The sequence below is a fragment of the Schistocerca gregaria genome, chromosome 7 (assembly GCF_023897955.1).
Source record: "Schistocerca gregaria isolate iqSchGreg1 chromosome 7, iqSchGreg1.2, whole genome shotgun sequence".
NCBI classification, from domain to species: Eukaryota; Metazoa; Arthropoda; class Insecta; order Orthoptera; family Acrididae; genus Schistocerca; species Schistocerca gregaria.
Genome location: NC_064926.1, coordinates 406,786,156 through 406,803,388, shown reverse-complemented (window position 1 = coordinate 406,803,388; position 17,233 = coordinate 406,786,156). Strand labels below are relative to the sequence as shown.

At 43.4% G+C, this 17,233-nt stretch overlaps 1 protein-coding gene across 1 annotated transcript in view; it reads left to right on the top strand.

Annotated features, from left to right (window-relative positions):
* Positions 1-17,233, top strand: part of LOC126281476 (myrosinase 1-like) — a 54,980-nt gene that overhangs the window by 24,938 nt on the left and 12,809 nt on the right. The window contains exons 7-10 of the mRNA XM_049980472.1: positions 5,148-5,292; positions 8,807-8,955; positions 13,046-13,180; positions 16,301-16,407. Of these exons, the coding sequence (XP_049836429.1) occupies positions 5,148-5,292; positions 8,807-8,955; positions 13,046-13,180; positions 16,301-16,407 (536 nt within the window). The remainder of the gene's footprint in view (positions 1-5,147; positions 5,293-8,806; positions 8,956-13,045; positions 13,181-16,300; positions 16,408-17,233) is intronic.

The following is a 17,233-nucleotide window of genomic DNA, read 5'->3' as shown; positions in this document are numbered from 1 at the left end:
ATCCCTACAAAAGAATGACCCTGACTAACAGTAACCTATACCTTTCACGTGTCACTAAACTCAGAAAAATCTTCGTTACTCGAACTACTTCAATACAACGAGCTCCAATACTGCCAGCTAAACATAAGATTCTAACTACTGAAGGCACTAACTACTGATAGGCATAGTTAGCAAACGAAAGATGTTGATAGGGAACAAACGATGTGTTTACCTTAATAATGTTTAAGAGTCATCACCTTTCAAATTTCCTTCTTTTAGCGGACACGTCCAGATCGTCCGCTTATAGCAACCTCTCAAAAGTCTGGCATCTCTCTCCCCACATCCACCACTGCTTGCGGCCAACTTCCAACTGCCCAACGTTACGCGCTGTTGACATCCAACTGCCCAACGCTACACTAGCGAATATTTGAACAATGAGTTCAAGCAGCCACACACTGCACACAACGCAGTCAGCGATTTACAAACAGAGCGCTACGTCACGCTACAAACATAAAAACCTAAACAGCGTACTTACAAGGTTACTGAAAGATCACTTTAGAGTCGGGGTTTTCAAATGGAATAAATGTAGAATATATTATTTATTTACTGAACATCGCAAATGATACCATGATACGTATAACTTTAAGGAGACAACAGGAATGAGGCTAGCCTTATTAGGAGCAGTAGTCAGCAGGGACTTGATATTTAAAGATGACAAATGTTTAATTGAAAATAAAGGTGCTAGGTAGGGTTTGTGTTTTTGCCAGGATAAAGAGACACTGTCTTTTGTGGAGTACAGGGATCTGGGCCTCTATCTGACGCTGACCATTTCGAAAGATGAGCAACAGGCATGATAATAGTATTGCTTCATTAACTACAGCATGTAGTAGAATCAATGAAAAATACCAGCTTGGGGACACACTTAAAAAGGCACTTCTTACTATTATAAGAGTTGACACTGTCACGTTTGACCGATTTTAAAGTTCAATGTAAAATTTATTTGAGTTGGTTGCACATTTATAAAACGATCACTCGTTTCGACTGCTCTAGGAATCATTAGCAACAGATAAAGATATCGTTTTAATGAGCAAGTTGTCACATGTAATACCAACATATACTGTGTTATTAAAACTCGTCCGCTACATGTTTCTACTGCATGTGACGAGTTATTCGCAGTAGATATATTTTAATTATTTCAAAATGATTGCTCGTGCAATCTAAACCAGTCATCGTTTCATGGATGTGCCATAAAGGTAGCAAACAATATTGCACTTATTAGTGTTTCATGAAAATTTTCATGGAAGATTACCTGAACTTACTTTCGTAGTATAATCGGAGACTTTTATTCAGCTCTATATACCTCAGACTGACACTAAGAAGTTAAATTTAGTTTACTAAGAGGTGGTGGTCAGGTAAGTAGCAGCCATTAGAATGGTTCGGACGTTACAGATACAGCTATAGTCATTTAAAAACCATGCTGTAGCTAATTAGCTCCATAACCATTGTATTGTGTCGCATTAAATTAGAGACCTAGAAAAAAGGCGAGGCCTCGTCCCGCCGGAGCCCTCAGTAGTTCACCACTCCACAACAGGCCACAGCAGTCTACCCATCCCACCGCCGCCCCTCACTGAACCCAATGTTATTGAGCGGTTCGCCCCCCCCCCCCCCCCTCCAGTGGATCCCTCCCCTCCCCCTCCCGGAAACGTGTCTCATAACAGACGAGTATAGCCCCAAATGTTTGCGTGGTAGAGTAATCATGGTGCACCCGTACGTTGAAATGGTGTTTGAGCAGTAATCGCCGACGTAGTGTAGCTGAGGCGGAATACGGGGAACCAGCCCGCATTCGCCGAGGTAGCTGGAAAAACCGCCTTAAATTCCACCCACGTGCTGGACGGCACACCAAACTTCGACACGAATGCGCCGGCGGATTCGCGCCGGGGACCGGCACGCCTTCCCGCTCAGCAAGCGTCTATAAGCACAGTTTCTTAAACATAGTGTTTTCTTTATTATGTGTAACGTTACTGTTCGATTCGTTATCAGGATGTATGAGAGCTGTGTCACGACGTTAAAAATTCAGTAAAAGAAGATTGACTGTAATTATGCCTACCAGCCATTAATAACTAAAGTACGCATTGACAGGTAATAATAAATTAGTGATTGGTAAAGCAGTTTCACGTTTGAGAACAAATACTGAAAAGTGAAACTGACTGCCGGAAAAAAAAATAGCACAAGCTTTTAGAGGTTTCCAGTTCCCTAAAGATTTATTGTTACAACAGTGCACATGGAGTACATGAAACGAATAAATTTACAGATAAGTAGCACAAGCGCTTGTGACGTGCCAGGTGTAGATCCACGCTGAAACACCAATAGGAGTACACGATGTAGTCTTCACGGGCGGCAATGCAGGCGCTGACTCTGGCATCGAGTCGACCGTACAGTCGTGGAAAACATTGTGTCACGCCTGGTCAACTGTTCACGTAGATTTGTAAGAGTTGTTGGCTGTGAGTCGCACGGGTCACTTCTCGTCCCATCATGTCCCCACAAGTGCTCGATTGGAGACAAGCCAGAGATGGCCAGGGAAGTTGCTATACGTCTTGCAGAGCACGTTGAGTGTCACGGGCAGTTTGTGGTCGAACACTGTCCTATTGCTACAACACATCACCTTTCTGTTGCAACAACGTTAAAAGGTCTAACAACATTCTACATGTACCGAGTGCGGGCTAGCGTCCCCTACAGAAACACCAAAGGAGAATTGTGGCTTATTGCCCCCCCCCCCCCCCCCTCCCAGACAACAAGACCTGCGGTGCAGCCAGTGCGTCTTAGACGAATGCAGTCTACGAGACAGCGCACACCAAGTCTACGTAAAGTCATCTTCCAAACGATCCTCTGACTTCACCAGTCGAGTCGTTCTCGTCGTTGCAGTGGCGTGTGTGGAAGACGGGATGGAGGTGTACACGCTCGTAGTCCCACTGTTATAACTGGTTCGCTACATTCGTGTAGACACGTCTGGGCTCACAAGCCCTCTTATCTGTGTTGTCACATCTGTGCCATCGGCCACTGCTGTGCTACAGTACAACGATCCTGGCTGGTGTGTGTGGGGTATGGACATCTAGAAACTCGGGTACAGTTGTGAGAATGGTTGGGTGACCACTGACAGCAGAAACGTTGCACGGCTGACACAACACGTCCAACATGTCTGGTAATTCTCCGATAGGACCACCACACCACTCGGACGATCAAAATTTGACCTCGTTTCAAATTCGCTCATCTGGCTGTAGGAAGCACATCTCCGTGGCATGGTGGCCAGCTTGCTTCATACGCCACTCTGAGGCTTCTGGCTGTGAGCATTACCTGTTAAAGATTAGAAACAGACGACGCTGTGGTAAGTATATGTTGGCGGACGACATTGAAACTACTGGCAGTACATCTGCTATCCCCCAGGAGGCGTATGTCGTCATCGGGCCAAAATCAAATTGTCATTCCAGGTATACTTCTTCCGGCAGTGTAAAAAAATTTACTTGATATATGCGATTTCAATCTTTCTCTGCGTATTCCACTGAAGAATTCTCCTCGGGTTATCAGCCTAGTGGTGGCGTCGTCTTGTCGTAACGTTTCAATGAGTTTCGTACCCATCATCTTCTGTCTACTAGGCCACCCACTCGACAGCAAACGCGACTTTGATCACAGACGGACAGTAGGAGGAACGTGTCACGATGTTGTTGACTGATGACCACGATCGCCGCTGGAGATGACGGAGGTAGTGCAGCGCAGAAGGACCATGTCTCTTATCCCTGCGATGCTCTTTCGCCGTGGTGGATGCACTTTAGGACGCCCTTTATTTTTCTTCTGTACACCATTAAACATTGGAGATAGAGGGCTCAGAGAGTAAAGTAAACTTCGGCTGGATAGCAATGTCCAAAACCGTCACAGGCAGATGCCACAGAGCATCCCATTCGTAGCAGACAGGGTCTTTCCACGCAGCAGCTAGCTCTACCTTCTCCACTTGGCATTGCGGGAATCGGCAAGGATGACTGAATAACAAACAACATTACGAGACATTCCGCCTACGGTCTCTCAGGGTACAAGGTCTGGTTTCTGCCAAAGGGGTTGCCCAGCGGCAGGGGCTGGCGGCTATAAATTCGATACTCTGGACCTCCATTGGATGACGTTGCCTGTCATAGGTTCCAATCCTCGTTTTGTTCTTCAAGACATCCTCTACAGCCCTTCCAAGTCTGTCACAACATTTCTGGGACATCTTGAGTATTGGCATTAATTTAGGGTTTCACTAACTGTATTCCACAGAATACCAGTCACCTGTAGGAAGTAGCTATTAATAACATGGTTTTTTCTCGGCATTTTCGCGTTACTAATTGGTTTTAAATTTTATTATGCTATCCGTGCTATTAGGTATGATCTGAAATTGAAGCGTTCACTCAATAGAACAAGCGTTAGTCACTTTTTTTGCATTTTTATTAACTTTCAAAACAAAAGAGATGTTCCGCTAAACTACCAGGGTTCTCACAGTATCCGTTAGAGGAACAGTTCAGTATCACTTGACGGATAATGTGAAGACAGGTCTAAAATTGTTGCTTAGAGCAAACGACGGTTCCAGAATGTAGCTATGAATGTGAGATAGAGTTTCTCATTAATTCATACCTTGTTCCTCGATTTTGCCCTGTGTTCTTGGTTAAGACGTAGAGACGAGCTTATATAGTCTACTATATAGCTCGCTATATTGCGAGACAAAGAGGTTCTTCAGATCCAGACAGTAACTGCATATTCAGATTAATTACCATTGTTCTGATGTACCAGCCTACCTGACATTGGTTCTTATCTGGTTCACCAAGCTCTTTCAGGCAAATGCAGGGTAGTCCTCAGTCTACGCCTCATAAAATACGATGCACAAGCAGTTAAGATATCATAACCCAGAGAACAACAATACGCGTTTCGCAAACAACTGTGGCACATAATTTAACTCCCTTAGGTCAACTGACGACTGTGGAAGAGTGTCCAGTCTACATTCGCAAACAAAATATTTTCGTAACATCATGAATACAGTGACCTTAATGGGATTGACCATGCGCTACAAAAGATGACGTAAGTTAAACGCACTGACAGGTTTCTGTAGCTGTGTGTGAAGTAAATATCATACGGTGCATCTTTTACAGTTGGGTCTGTTCACGAACCCTATCTTCGTGGACGGCGACTACCCGGCTGTGGTGCGAGAACGTGTGGACAACAACAGCAGAGCCGAGGGTCGACCCAGGTCTCGGCTGCCCAGCTTCACAGAGGAGGAGAAGAGGATGATCAACGGTCAGTACACCTGCTAAAGGGGCAGCAAGTCCAGTCATATTTCATGTTCTCAGCTCTGCTACTCATTCCTGCAGTCCCTCCTGGCACTGTGTATTATTTTAAATTCTACACTCTGCCTTGGTTGAATGCTGGAAACATTGGAAGTCTTGGGCATGTCACGTGTAGAACACAAGCGATGTGTATCGAATGCTTCACAATCGAGGGAGCGAATTTAGATATTGTTTTCTGCATTTCCAAGGGCCTATTATGCAACGCTATAAACAGTAGTGATCCTGTTATGATATCTAGGAAAAGTACAGTTTCGTGACGAAAATTAATTCCTTGAATATGTACTGTGGAAAAGTGCCTAGAGTTTTGCTGGGAGCACAGCTTCTTGCCAAAAGTGGAACAAAAAACTTGTGTCCAATGTCACGGTCAGACAAGCGTTAAACGTCACAAGAAAACCTGTGATATCGAGTTCTACTTCGAGCTGTATTGCACAAAATGTAATAAAAGTACATCAGTAAGGAAGAATACCTGGTTTGACACGTAAAAATTGAGCAGTGAAAAGAGTGTTATTATCTTTGCTGCTGGGTGAGGATCTATGGATTAGAAGCCACTGCTTCCGAAAGTGAAGAGTCTATCATGACCATGTGTAACAATTACAGACTCTGTCGCGAATTGTATTATGCCATTGTCACGAACGAAAATGGACCCATCGGTGGTCACAAAAAAGCGTAGAAATTTACGAGTCGTATCTCGCGACTCGTATGTACGCCAAAAGACATCAATAACGAAGAATACCTTGCTTCACACGTAAAATTTGGGCACTGAAAAGGGCGTTATTATCTTTACTGCTGGGTGAAGATCTAAAATTAGAAGCCACTGCTTTGGAAAGTGAAGAGTCTAGAGTCTCTGTACAAAGAATCGAAGAAATAATTTATCCTTCGTGTACAAATGGTTCAAATAGCTCTGAGCACTATGCGACTTAACTTCTGAGGTCAGTCACCTAAAACTTAGAACTAATTAAACGTAACTAACCTAAGGACATAACACACATCCATGCCCGAGGCAGGATTCTAACCTGCGACCGTAGAGGTCGCTCGGTTCCAGACTGTAGCGCCTAGAACGGCTCGGCCACTCCGGCCGGCCTTCATGTGCACTCTCGGGAAAAGGCAACTTGACAGCTCCTGATAAAGTATTTTATTTTACCTGGTTCATAACAGACAGGTGGATATCGTATCGAAATTTGCGAAAAAAATGTATCGGCTACGATTTCGTCACCCACTCTATAAAGTTAGTTTCATGTGACGATTCATCTGTCACCTGGCAAAACACTGAGAGTTTATGGAAATCTTAAAGTCATCTATAAAGAGAGAAAGTCGTCCGGGGGAAATAGATGACTATACAAGGTGAGTCACCTAACGTTATCGCTGGATATATTTCGTAAACCTTATCAAATACTGATGAATCGATTCCACAGCCCGAACGTGAGGAGAGGGGCTAGTGTAATTGGTTAATACAAACCATAAAAAATGCACGGAAGTATGTTTTTTAACACAAACATATGCTTTTTTAAATGGAAATCCCGTTAGGTTTGTTAGCACATCTGAACATATAAATAAATATGTATTCAGTGTCGTTTGTTACATTGTAAAATGTTAATTACATCCGGAGATATTGTAACCTAAAGTTGACGCTTCAGTACCACTCCTCTGCTGTTCGATCGTGTGTATCGGAGAGCACCGAATTACGTAGGGCTCGAAGGGGAACGGTGATGGACCTTAGGTACAGAAGAGACTGGAACAGCCCATTACGTCCACATGCTAAAACCTTTTTATTGGTCTTTTTCACTGACGCACATGTACATTACCATGAGGTGTGGGGTAAACGTACACACGTGGTTTCCGTTTCCAATTACGAAGTGGAATACAGTGTGTCCCACTGGAAACGCGTCGACGTATGTGGTATCAGCATGATGGTGCACCTGCGCATTCCGCTATTAACACTAGGCTGACCCTTGACAGGATGTTCGACGGGCGTTTCATAGAACGTGGAAGACGCATAAATTGGCCAGCCCGTTCTCCTGATCTTACACCTCTGGACTTCTTTCTATGGGGTACGTCAAAGGAGAATGTGTACCGTGATGTGCCTAGAACCCCACAGGATATGAAACAACGTACTGTGGCAGCCTGCGGCGACATTACACCAGATGTACTGCGCCGTGTACGACATTCATTACGCCAGAGATTGCAATTGTGTGCAGCAAATTATGGCCACCACATTGAACATCTATTGGCCTGACATGTCGGGACGCACTCTATTCCACTCCGTAATTGAAAACGGAAACCACGTGTGTACGTGTACCTCACCCCTCATGGTAATGTATATGTGCGTCAGTGAAAAAGACCAATAAAAAGTTGTTAGCATGTGGACGTAATATGCTGTTCCAGTCTCTTCTGTACCTAAGGTCCATCACCGTTCCCTTTGGATCCCTACGTAATTCGGTGCTCTCCGATACACACGATCGAACAGCGGAAGAGTGGTACTCAAGCGTCAACTTTAGGTTACAATATCTCCCGATGTAATTAACATTTTATAATGCAACAAGCGCCACTGATTACGTATTTGTTTATATGTTCAGATGTGCTAACAAAACTAACGGGGTTCCATTTTTAAAAAAACGTAGGTTTGTGTTAAAAAACATACTTCCGTGCATTTTTTTATGGTCTGTATTATCCATTACACTAGCCCCTCTCCTCACGTTCGGTCTGTGGAATCGATTCGCCAGTATTTGATGTGGTTTACGAAATACATCCAGCGGTAATGTTAGGTGACTCACCCTGTATATACTAGTATTCCAGTACTTACATTTCCATAACTTACATCTGTCAGGGAAATACATTCTATCGCAAATTCTCCCAATATTTTACAGAGACATTACCCCAATTTGTCTTGAACACCGAAAACAAAGAAAGCTGCCGGCTGCATGGACCACACATGATATTTTCAACGGTGAGAATGTCGCTGACGACTGCAGTAAGTATTATTACTCCTCTTTTTATTACATCGCTTGAATGGGTACTATTATGCTTCCATTGATTACTTGCCGGCCGTTGTGGCCGAGCGGTTGTTGGTGCTTCAGTCTGGAATCGCGCGACCGCTACGGTCTTCGGTTCGAATCCTGCCTCTGGCATGGATGTGAGTAGTTCTAAGTAGTTCTAGTTCTAAGTTCTAGAGGACTGATGACCGTAGGTGTTAAGTACCATAGTGCTCAGAGCCATTTGAACCATTTTCTTGATTATTTTCTTCAGTTCACAGTGCGTTCGTCTGTGTTGGCAAAGACTCAACAGTGAGGCATTCGGTATATGACTCTCGTACTGCATACGTGACTTCGATACCCAAGCCTTCTTCCAATTTACCGTATGCTTTTGCCAGTGCTTCCTCCAACATTTCTACATATTGTAGTTCTTTCTGTCTCCTGCAGTTTCTGCTTTCGTGGCAAATGTACTAACCTCTCCTGTATTTTTCACAGGATCTGCGGACTTCCTTGGATTCAATTCGTACACAACTATGCTTGTGAGGTCTGCAGAATTTGGTCTGTCACCCTCGTGGGGTCGGGACACTGGAACCTACAGGTGGTACAACCTCTCGTGGCCCGCCAGCGGAGCCACATGGCTGAGGGTGAGTGAGCTGCGGGTGTTTCCGTGGTTGCCACATTAGCTATGCGTGCAATCATTGTTTCTCATCGGAAAATCCCTGCAACGCCTTCGTCATAATCTTTCTGCTCTTACCTATGACTGCAAAATAAAATATAACTTCTCACGAGCTTGCGGCAAATGTCAGATCACAAGATGGAGAGTGACAGTTATTAGAGACATAACTTTCGCAAAGCTTCCCAATGATCGTAGGCGTCATTTAACGCAGGCTCTTCACCCGGGAAGTGGAAGGCGATCATTCAGCACGATAGACCTACCAAAATTGATTCGCTTCTAAAAGCGTTAATTGTAGAAAACTGGGCTATCAACTTACTGGCGTATGTAGGAAGCTGCGTTTCGAGGCAGTGCAGTCTGGAACGGCGAGTCCGCTACGGTCGCAGGTTCGAATCCTGCCTCGGGCATGGATGTCTGTGATGTCCTTAGGTTAGTTAGGTTTAACTAGTTATAAGTTGTAGGGGACTAATGACCTCAGAAGTTGAGTCCCATAGTGGTCAGAGCCGTTTGAACCATTTAGGAAGCTGCAATCGTTGTTAGAAGACCCTGGGAGATCGGTCAACTCTCTGTGTCAAGGGGTCAGTAAATACTAAAGGACGCCTAGCATTGTTGGTGAGCACCAGCGACCGTGACTCGCTAAAACACGTAGGTGGAGTTCTTATAGTAATTATTGTAACCATTCCTTCAGGTATCTTTTGTCATTGAGATAGAGCGCATTATATAGTCTACTCAGCCAGGAGTACAAGGAAGAACACAACACAACACTAAGAGGTGGATTATGTTACCAACTACCATCAAGACTCTTCCTTAGTTTCAGTTCGCTGTGAGTTAAGACATGTATTTGGTAAGGATATCAGCTGCTTACATTTGTAACAAGAGAGACACGCTTACAATCAATTACAACTTGTCGTGCTAGTGTACAATGGAAACTGCAACTTGCCATGCATCGTACAGGAATGCTCAGTTCTTGAATCTAGGTAATCAGAAAATTCTTATTTTTACTATTCAGGTACGTTTCTAATTTGTCTTAAATTCGTAGGCTCTCCCAGTTTCTTAACTTATTTTTGAAGAGAGCTGGTAGAAAACCACTGCACTGGATTATGTAACTCCACTGAGAACAATAGCCAAGGAGGAGAAAATCTAAACGACTTTTTTTATGTCTAGCAACCCTATTGTTAAAATCATAGTGTAGCTGAAACACAATTTTAATATCAGCAAGAAAGACCATTAAGGAGTAAATGTACTTGGAAGCAAGTGTAATAACTCTGAGCTCATCAAACTGCTTGTTCTTGTAAAATATACAACTTTTTCATATCGTGTTCACTGTCACAGGACATAATTCCACAAGGCGGCACTCTGTGAAAACATGCATCTTAAGCCAAGGCTCTTTATTTCTGAACGATGAGAGATGATGGTCCAGTTACAGAATCAGCTCGTAGCCCATATTTCCAACCATCGTGGAACGCATTTCGGTTCTGGTGATTTTTGAGACATTCCAGTTTTCTTTCAGGATATTGCCGCCTCGAAATAGATGCCCTTGTATATTTATACCGTTTATCTCGCATATCCATTACAGAGATTATTTTCGAATCTCCTTCTGGCTTGATCGTTTGCTTTTAACTTATCTTAAATGTTTAACGCATCATACTTTCCGAAGAAAAGACAAAAAGTTTTGCACCTGGGTTCCATGTACAAATGTTTCTCAGAGTTTCTTGTGTTTCTTCAAAACACATAACAACCAATCTCTGTCTTTTATAAAATAATGTTTATTGTTTCATTAGCGGAATTCATCACTGACATTTCCAGTTAGTTTGAATAAGCAAAACATTTAGTAAAATGAATAATGCTTAAGAATTTCCTCACACACATATAGAGAATAAACGCGTGCGACTACGGACCTCTCCAGCAACAACATTCGTAGAGAACACTCAGTTTTCCGGCAGATACGTTTCACAAACGTGTCGAGGGGCTTATTCAGCTTACACTCGATACAGGGTGTAAGGGTATAAATACATAAGTCTCTTTTGGTTACTAAAGACGACGCAATGAACACCATTACATCAGTATTTGCTTCATTTGCAATCTAACGATTATACCAATTAAGAGTAGTTTGTTTTTAGATTGGTTAGTTCCTCTAAGTACATGTGGCAAGAGCGAGCCAGTAATGCTTATTTTTTCCTGGTCAGCAGTCAGGTGTTGCAATGTGGACGCAAAAAGGGCGTAGCCCACTTAGTGGTGCAGTTACCACTATGTAGCAAAATATCTGAATATTAATTTCGTGACGTGATTGTGGGAAGACTGTTCGACGCAAATAAACAACAACCAACATATCTACACTCCTGGAAATTGAAATAAGAACACCGTGAATTCATTGTCCCAGGAAGGGGAAACTTTATGACACATTCCTGGGGTCAGATACATCACATGATCACACTGACAGAACCATAGGCATATAGACACAGGCAACAGAGCGTGCACAATGTCGGCACTAGTACAGTGTATATCCACCTTCCGCATCAATGCAGGCTGCTATTCTCCCATGGAGACGATCGTAGAGATGCTGGATGTAGTCCTGTGGAACGGCTTGCCATGCCATTTCCACCTGGCGCCTCAGTTGGACCAGCGTTCGTGCTGGACGTGCAGGCCGCGTGAGACGACGCTTCATCCAGTCCCAAACATGCTCAATGGGGGACAGATCCGGAGATCTGGCTGGCCAGAGTAGTTGACTTACACCTTCTAGAGCACGTTGGGTGGTACGGGATACATGCGGACGTGCATTGTCCTGTTGGAACAGCAAGTTCCCTTGCCAGTGCAGGAATGGTAGCACGATGGGTTCGATGACGGTTTGGATGTACCGTGCACTATTCAGTGTCCCCTCGACGATCACCAGAGGTGTACGGCCAGTGTAGGAGATCGCTCCCCACACCATTTTGCCGGGTGTTGGCCCTGTGTGCCTCGGTCATATGCAGTCCTGATTGTGGCGCTCACCTGCACGGCGCCAAACACGCATACGACCATCATTGGCACCAAGGCAGAAGCGACTCTCATCGCTGAAGACGACACGTCTCCATTCGTCCCTCCATTCACGCCTGTCGCGACACCACTGGAGGCGGGCTGCACGATGTTGGGGCGTCAGCGGAAGACGGCCTAACGGTGTGCGGGACGGTAGCCCAGCTTCATGGAGACGGTTGCGAATGGTTCTCGCCGATACCCCAGGAGCAACAATGTCCCTAATTTGCTGGGAAAAGGCGATGCGGTCCCCTACGGCACTGCGTAGGATCCAACGGTCTTGGCGTGCATCCGTGCGTCGCTGCGGTCCGGTCCCAGGTCGACGGGCACGTGCACCTTCCGCCGACCACTGGCGACAACATCGATGTACTGTGGAGACCTCACGCCCCACGTGTTGAGCAATTCGGTGGTACGTCCACGCTGTCGCGGCATGCTACCAGTGTTAAAGACTGCGATGGAGCTCCGTATGCCACGGCAAACTGGCTGACACTGACGGCGGCGGTGCACAAATGCTGCGCAGCTAGCGCCATTCGACGGCCAACACCGCGGTTCCTGGTGTGTCCGCTGTGCCGTGCGTGTGATCATTGCTCGTACAGCCCTCTCGCAGTGTCCGGAGCAAGTATGGTGGGTCTGACACACCGGTGTCAATGTGTTCTTTTTTCCGTTTCCAGGAGTGTATGTGCGTACATATTTAGGTACTGCACATAAAAAGTGTGCAGTTATGCCAGTTACATCCTGTATGAGCCTTTAACCAGCTGAACTCGTCTATCGTGTTCTGGCAAGGCAATGTATTAAGATGAGCAATACTTTAATTGCTGTCTGTGCCAAATACTTAACCATACAAATATTTCTTGTCTCTTTCTTAAACAGGATGCCGATATTCATATTAAAAGAACAACTAAGCGCGTAATCCACTAATTCTCATTTCGGTGCGATAAGTTTCACCTTATTTTGATTTGCTTTGCTTTCTGTGCAGTACACCATAGTATGACTAAAATAATAGCAGATTTTGTTTTATTTAATATGTTTTCGTTGAATGTCTCTTCCTCTAGGTTGTGCCGTGGGGTTTCCGAAAAGTTATAAACTGGGTGTCAACGAGGTACCCGAGCTATCCAATCTTTATCACGGAGAATGGCTACATTGATTCGGGAGAACTGGACGATCAAGGGCGCATCAGCTATTATGGCGTAAGTACAACGAAACAATAAAAGATGGAAATCTTAGTAATTGATTACTACTCTTCTGTCACGTAAACTGATTCTATCGTCGCATAATAATAAGTGAAAAGCACTATATCGCGTACGTTCTACAGGATTAAGCGTATTCTACATCACATGTAGTTGTTTTTATTTGGAGGATTGTTCAGTTGTCGGAAGGATCAAGGCTGAGAAGCTAACTTCACGTTTCAAAAATTTTGTTTGCAATTTTGGGTCATATGTAAATTCACACTATAAATCGTAGCTATTCCTTGTTTTGTTCCACGAATGTAGCATGAGAAACAGAACTCACACATTGACGTACTTCACTATCAAAAACTGAAAATCACATGGGTGCCGCTTGGGAGTGATTGTCAAATGTAACACTTTTCGATGAGTACGCGTTTCGTTAAGAATATCAGTTCCGCCTGACTATATGCTAACGTCATTTGCGTTGTAAACGCTGTTTGTTGAACCCGATGTGTTGAGTTGACTTTGCTTTTTGTCTCGGTAGTCTACAGTAAAATACGGATAATTGTGCTATGGTGCCATATTTTGCCATATTAACTGAGCCTTCCGTCTCTTCTTGGTACACCAACGTAATAATAAATGAAAAGCACTCTACTGCGTACGTGCCTTAGGATTTGCAGTTTGATAATCAGCACAGACTGCTGCCGCTGCGGAATATAGTATACTTCTTTCGAACGTCATATGTGATTCGTGGCTGGTATTATGTGTAGATCTTACCGAGAAGAAACTAGTATAGAAAACTTAGTCTCCACCCGTATTTCAGCATTCCTCGTACATCTGGTAATATTCTAATCTATAATTAATGATTCAAAGATGAGCTCCCATTTGGTCTTCGCAAGAAGCATTCGGGAGTGGTATAGTTAGGGGAGGATGATACTCGTGTTCCATGTACATGTACGATAGATGGGGAGAGATAATATTGAGTTTATGTGTACCTTCAACTACGAAAAATGGCCGTTGAAGTTCAAATGTATCTCACTGCTTGCTGCGTATTCTTCTACATGTTTCCTTTGTCAGCATATAGTAGATGAGTTAATGGTGGGAAATAGATTGCGTCCACTGGCACTCCCTTCTTTCCATGAAATAGATAACCCTCGTTAACGCTACATGAATATCTACCATATTACAGATTGGAGTTCTCCGCCGTGTTTTCTTGTCTGAATGTGCGGTATAATCTCTGGAATACTGTAGGTATTTTTATACTGTTTTCACTAATAGATAGGCTGATTCATTAGAGCGTTAGTGCGTATACCTCGTAAATCTGGGGTCGTTTAGTTGAGCTCTATTCTTACCGATACAATCAAATAACGCTCCTATTGAATGACCCAAATCTGTGAAGTGGTCCTCACTTTCTTATTTATCATTTCGGAGTTGCTTATTAATTTTTGGAAACTGCTCATTACTTGTTTTATTAACAATGCCAACATGGTACTTATGTCATTATTAGCATCTCCTACTAATTTAGAGGATTTTTCTGTCCTACTGCTTCATCAATAAATCTTTCCTGTTCTTAATTCTCCCTTATCCGTATTACTCACCACTATTTCGAATTCGTGTTTAATGACTGTCATTGCTAATATTATTCATCCTTTCTAGAAGATGCTCGACTTCATTTTGTTAATTAATGTGAACACTGGTGGACTTTCTGTAGTCGAATAGACTTATTTTCAGTCATGTCACTTCACAATACATATTAACATCAAACACTATGCTAACACAATGTACATGAAACTTCTACTTCATCCTCGCACTTCAAACTCGTACTTCGAACCGCCGAAGGCAATGGTTTACCTCTAACAACATGTAGCAAAGAAAGTACTATCGTATACCTATTCCTGCAAAACCACCTTTAAAACAAACATTAAAAAAATAAAGTACAAATAATTATTTATTACCGATTCTCGTTTTAAGAAGTCCGTAATCAATATTGTAATTACATTCAGTTTTTGTATTACACAGGTTGAAGTTTATACTTTTTCGTAGAGCTGTAATGAAATGGATTTCTGGATTTGAGAGCTGAAAGCTCTGTCATTTGATATGATCCAAGATCGGTTCGTACATTTCTCTTGGCGTAACCAGTTTTATTGTAAGTGGCAGACGTTTCAAGAGAGGTGTTGTGCATCACGGAGAAGTTTGCTATTGAAATTTTGAGAGAAGACCGGGAAGAGTCGGGCACATATTACTTCCTTCCACATACTTCTTGCGAAGATTCGAGCCATTAGAGATAATACAGAGCCTTACCGAGAATCATTCTTCTTACGCGCCATTAGCTAGTGGGACAGGGAAGGGGGGATCAGTTAATGGTGCCATAGATACACTCCGCCACACACCGTCAGGTGGTTTGCGGAGCATTGATGTAGGTGCATGCAGATGTGTCAGATAACAGGGCTTTGTGGTAGACGTAACGCGCTTGCATTCTCAGAGGTGACTCGTCACAAAGAATAATCTGCCTGCCACGAATACTTTCGATTGAGAATCTGGAGCAATCTTCACTTGACAGTGGGTGTATACGGCAAACGCGACCTTTGTTAATTATTATCACATCACTGTCTCAGGACCAGACCGGAATAACTCGTCAATAGGGTGCCAGCTGTAATCACTATCTCCTTAAATATTTGTTTTTGTCCTTTCTTTGGGTAATATCTTTCAAAAATTGTTCACCTCTTAGCACCTCTTACATTACCATATTCAATGATTAGACGTTCTATACTTTCCTTGCCAAAGGCTGTTTCAGTGACTGCTTTGTAGAACAATTATGTTTAGATCTGGTAAATAATTTAGGAGCAGTGTGCTGGCACATAACATTATATGGTTGATATTCATGGTATTTCTTTTTCACAGTTCTATATTAACTAACTGAATACGTCATGAGATACTCAACGAAGATGTCATATATGAGTAAGACATTACAAGACAAGAATGACATGTATTACTATAGCTCCATATTTTCTCTCACTACACATGGGATACACTTAGATTTTGATCATTTCTTTAACTAGAAGCAAATATTTTACTGGAAAACATGTTTGGCTTGATCTCTTTAAGTGAACTTACCAGCACCTTCTTTTTTATCTTTTTCAGCAATACATGGCTGAAATGCTGAAAGCTATTAACGAGGATGGAGCCAACGTAATTGGATATACGGCGTGGAGCCTTCTCGACAATTTAGAGTGGAACTCTGGTTACAAGTAAGTAGACATTGGATGCTACGGCGTGGTGTTGTGTACAGACTCATTTCGTCCTTTCACTTGTCAGCGGCGTGAGTGGAATGTTTCGATAAAGACAAAAAAGAATATAACACGTAAACAAGAAGCAGATCCGTAAACTTCTTCAATCTTTCTTACATCGATGGTTCGATTTTTGAAACAATTGAATTTGTATTTCCTTCAAATTTCGTATTAAGTAACAACGTGATGAACTCCCTGATCCTCCTTTCCGGAACAAAACTGGATATTCCAGACTTTGGGGAGAAGGATACGTTAGAACTTTCTGCGTCTCCCTACCATTTACACCCCTCTAACTTCAAAAAGGATATATTATGCCGGAAATGCTCACTTTCGTACGTTCCTTGTCACATCATCAAGCGTCAATGTCATGCCACAGGACTAACAAGGTTCAAATGGCTCTAAGCATTATGGGACTTAGCATCTGAGGTCATCAATTGCCTAGACTTAGAACTACATAAACCTAACTAGCGTAAGAACATCACACAGTTCCATGCCCGTGGCAGGATTCGAACCTGCGACTGTAGCAGCAGTGCGGTTCCGGACTGAAGCGCCTAGCACCGCTCGACTAAGAAGCTTCAAAAATGGTTCAAATGCCTCTAAGCACTATGGTACTTAACATCTGAGGTAACCAGTCCTCTAGAACATAAAACTACTTAAACCTAACTAACCTAAGGACATCACACAATCCATGCCCGAGGTAGGATTCGAACCTGTGACCGTTGCAGCAGCGCGGTTCCGGACTGGGGGGCCTAGAACCGCTCGACCACAACGGCCGGCGACTAACAAG